General features: G+C 12.7%; 1 protein-coding gene across 1 annotated transcript; it reads left to right on the plus strand.

The window, feature by feature from the left end:
* Positions 1–3494: 3494 nt before the first annotated feature.
* LOC143266585 (NADH-ubiquinone oxidoreductase chain 1-like) lies at positions 3495–4212 on the plus strand (the record flags this gene model as incomplete). The annotated part of the gene is given in 1 exon segment (XM_076541980.1): positions 3495–4212. A coding segment is annotated over 1 exon segment (718 nt), but the record flags the coding sequence as incomplete, so codon positions are not given.
* Between the last annotated feature and the right edge of the window lie 213 nt (positions 4213–4425).

A 4425-nucleotide genomic window follows, 5' to 3' on the forward strand; every position in this document is an offset into this window, starting at 1 on the left:
ATTTATTCAAATAAATTTTATTTTTTAAAAAATGTATAATAAAAAATTTTTTTAGATTTAATTAATTAAAAATTATACCCATTTAAATTTTAAGTTGGGAGGTAAAATATTTATGGGTATAATTATAAATTATTAAATTTAATTATAAATTTATTAAAAATGTATAATAAAAAATTTTTTTAGATTTAATTAATTAAAAATTATACCCATTTAAATTTTAAGTTGGGAGGTAAAATATTTATGGGTATAATTATAAATTAATTAAATTTAATTATAAATTTATTAAAAATGTATAATAAAAAATTTTTTTAGATTTAATTAATTAAAAATTATACCCATTTAAATTTTAAGTTGGGAGGTAAAATATTTATGGGTATAATTATAAATTAATTAAATTTAATTATAAATTTATTAAAAATGTATAATAAAAAATTTTTTTAGATTTAATTAATTAAAAATTATACCCATTTAAATTTTAAGTTGGGAGGTAAAATATTTATGGGTATAATTATAAATTAATTAAATTTAATTATAAATTTATTAAAAATGTATAATAAAAAATTTTTTTAGATTTAATTAATTAAAAATTATACCCATTTAAATTTTAAGTTGGGAGGTAAAATATTTATGGGTATAATTATAAATTAATTAAATTTAATTATAAATTTATTAAAAATGTATAATAAAAAATTTTTTTAGATTTAATTAATTAAAAATTATACCCATTTAAATTTTAAGTTGGGAGGTAAAATATTTATGGGTATAATTATAAATTAATTAAATTTAATTATAAATTTATTAAAAATGTATAATAAAAAATTTTTTTAGATTTAATTAATTAAAAATTATACCCATTTAAATTTTAAGTTGGGAGGTAAAATATTTATGGGTATAATTATAAATTAATTAAATTTAATTATAAATTTATTAAAAATGTATAATAAAAAATTTTTTTAGATTTAATTAATTAAAAATTATACCCATTTAAATTTTAAGTTGGGAGGTAAAATATTTATGGGTATAATTATAAATTAATTAAATTTAATTATAAATTTATTAAAAATGTATAATAAAAAATTTTTTTAGATTTAATTATGAAAGAATTATTAATAATAATTCTATTTTTAGATCATGAATCTAATAACTTTATTTAGTTTATTCATAAATTTATAATAATTTTAATTTTTGATTTTAAATTAATTATTTCTTTAATTTGTATAAATTAAAAATTTTAATTTATTGTAATATATATATATATAAATTTTTATTTATTTTAAATTATTATTTAAATAATAATAATTTTATTTTTTAATATTTATATCTGTTTATTGAATTAATATTTTATTCGGTAATGGAAATAATTAAGATTTAATTTAGTGCCAGCAAATGCGGTTATACTAATATTTAAAAATTAATTATAAATGATTTTAATAATTTTATATAATAATAAATTAAATAAAATTAATAATAATTGGTGAAATATTTATTATTAAGAATATTAATTATATTTTTTAATGATTTTAGTAAATTAAAGTTTAATAAACTAGGATTAGATACCCTACTATTATATATTAAATAAAAAAGATTAATTATTAAATGTTGAATCATTAAAGTAAAAAAATATGGCAGTTATATAAAATTATTAGGGGAACCTGTAAATTTATTTGATAATACACGTTATTAATTACTAATAAATAATTTATTATATTTTTGTATTGTTGTTTAAAAATTTTATTTTTATATTATTTTTTAAATATAATTATAATTTGTATAAATATATAAATTCAAATCAAAATAAAATTTTTATTAGATTATATGGGTTACATTAAATAAAATTTTTTATGAATATAATTAAATTAATTAATTATGTAAAAAGGATTTAAAAGTAAATTTAAATAATATTTTAAATTGAATAATAATTATATAGTGTACAAATCGCCCGTCAATTTCATTAAAATGTGAAGTAAGTCGTAACATAGTTAGTGTACTGGAAAGTGTTCTAAAATTTTGAAGAATTTTAGTTTAAATAAAATATTTCAATTACGATGAAAAGAATAATATAATTAAGTAAGTTAATAAAAATTTATTAAAATTTTAATAAATTTAATAAAAAAATTTTTTTGATTTATTTATTTTTTTTATAAAAATTATTTAATTATATATAATAGTTTAAGTAATAATTTTGAATAAATTTAATTATTTATATAAATAGTAATGTTAATGAAATTTATATTAATATAAATAAAAGTATAATTTTTTAGTACCTTTTGTATCAGGATTGATTAAATTATTTATTATTTATTAATAAATATCTCGAAAATAAAAGAGCTAAATTTATATAATTTTTTATATTACATAATAAATATAAATATAAATTTAGATATTAAATGTTAATCAATTTTATTGATATCTAGTTTTTTTTGAAATAAATTTAATTTATATATTAATGTAATTTAATTATTTATAAGATAAATAATTAAATTTATTAATATAAATAATTTAAGGGATAATCTTTAAATTAATTTATAATTTTATTTATAATAATAAAAATAAATATTTTTAAAATTAAAAATTTTTTTAAAAAATTTAATAATTTATTATTAAAATATAAAAATTTAATTTAAAAATATATTTATTTAAAAAATAGATTATTTTAATAATTTAAATAATAATATAATGATTAAATTAGTAATAATTATTTTATTTGTTTATATAATTATTTTTGTATAAATTTATAATTAAGGAATTAGGCAAATTTTATATTCACCTGTTTAACAAAAACATGTCTTTTAGTTTATAATTTAAAGTCAATTCTGCTCTATGATATTATATTAAATGGCTGCAGTATTTTAACTGTACTAAGGTAGCATAATCAATTGTCTTTTTATTGAAGGCTAGAATGAATGGATTAATGAAATATATACTGTCTCAATTATAATTAATAAATTTATAATTTAAGTTAAAATACTTAAATTTTATTTAGGGACGATAAGACCCTATAGAATTTTATATATTTATTATATTATAATAAAAATTTATATAAAAAATATATTTAATTGGGGAGATTTTTAAATTTATTAAACTTTAAATAATTTATTTATTATGAATAACAATAATTATTGAAAATAAAATGAAATATTATATTATATATATGAAAATAAATTACCTTAGGGATAACAGCGTAATATTTTTTAAAAGTTCATATTGGTAAAAATGATTGCGACCTCGATGTTGAATTAAGAAAAATTTTAAATGAAGAAGTTTAATAATTAAGTCTGTTCGACTTATATAATCTTACATGATTTGAGTTCAGATCGACGTGAGTCAGATTGGTTTTTATCTTAAATTTAATTTGATAATTTTGTACGAAAGGACTTTTTATTATAAATAAATTTTATAATTAATTAATAAATAAATAAATTATCTTGGCAGAATTAGTGCATTAAAATTAGGATTTAAATATATAGTATATAGTATATAAATTATATATATAGATAATAATTATTTATTTAAATTTTATTTATTTAATAATTTTAATAATTATAGTATTAATTGGTGTTGCATTTTTAACATTATTTGAACGTAAAATTTTAGGTTATATACAATTTCGTAAAGGACCAAATAAATTAATAATTAAAGGATTATTTCAACCTTTTAGAGATGCAATTAAATTATTTAGTAAAGAATTTTTTATTTTAAATAAAATTAATTTATTTTATTATTTAATTAGACCTATATTTATATTAATTATTTCAATAATATATTGAGGTTTATTACCTTTTTATATTAATTTATTTATTATAAATTATGGATTTATTTATATATTAATGTTAATAAGATTTTCTGTTTTTCCTGTAATATTTGGGGGTTGATCATCAAATAGAATTTATTCAATATTAGGATGTTTACGTTCTGTTGCTCAATCTATTTCATTTGAAGTTAGTTTATTTTTAATATTATTTATTATTTTTATTTTTATTGAAAGATTTTCTTTAATAGATTTATATAAAATACAATTAAATGTAAAATTTATTTTTATTTTTTTTCCGATTTATTTAATATTTATATTAAGTATATTAATTGAATTAAATCGTGTACCATTTGATTTAATTGAAGGGGAATCAGAATTAGTTTCTGGATTTAATATTGAATATTATGGAAGAAATTTTTCAATAATTTTTATAGCTGAGTATTTAAGTATTTTATTTATAATATTTATTATAAGAATAATTTTTTTAAATTTTGGGTATAAGTTAATTATATTAATAATAATTTTATTTCATGTTTATTTAGTAATTTGAATTCGAAGAATTTTACCACGAATTCGTTATGATGAGTTAATGTATTTGTGTTGAAAAAAATTTTTATTGATTATTATAATTTATTTATTTTTAATTTATATTTTTAAAATAATAATATTATATT

Source organism: Megachile rotundata, unplaced genomic scaffold, assembly GCF_050947335.1.
Source record: "Megachile rotundata isolate GNS110a unplaced genomic scaffold, iyMegRotu1 scaffold1817, whole genome shotgun sequence".
NCBI lineage: Eukaryota > Metazoa > Arthropoda > Insecta > Hymenoptera > Megachilidae > Megachile > Megachile rotundata.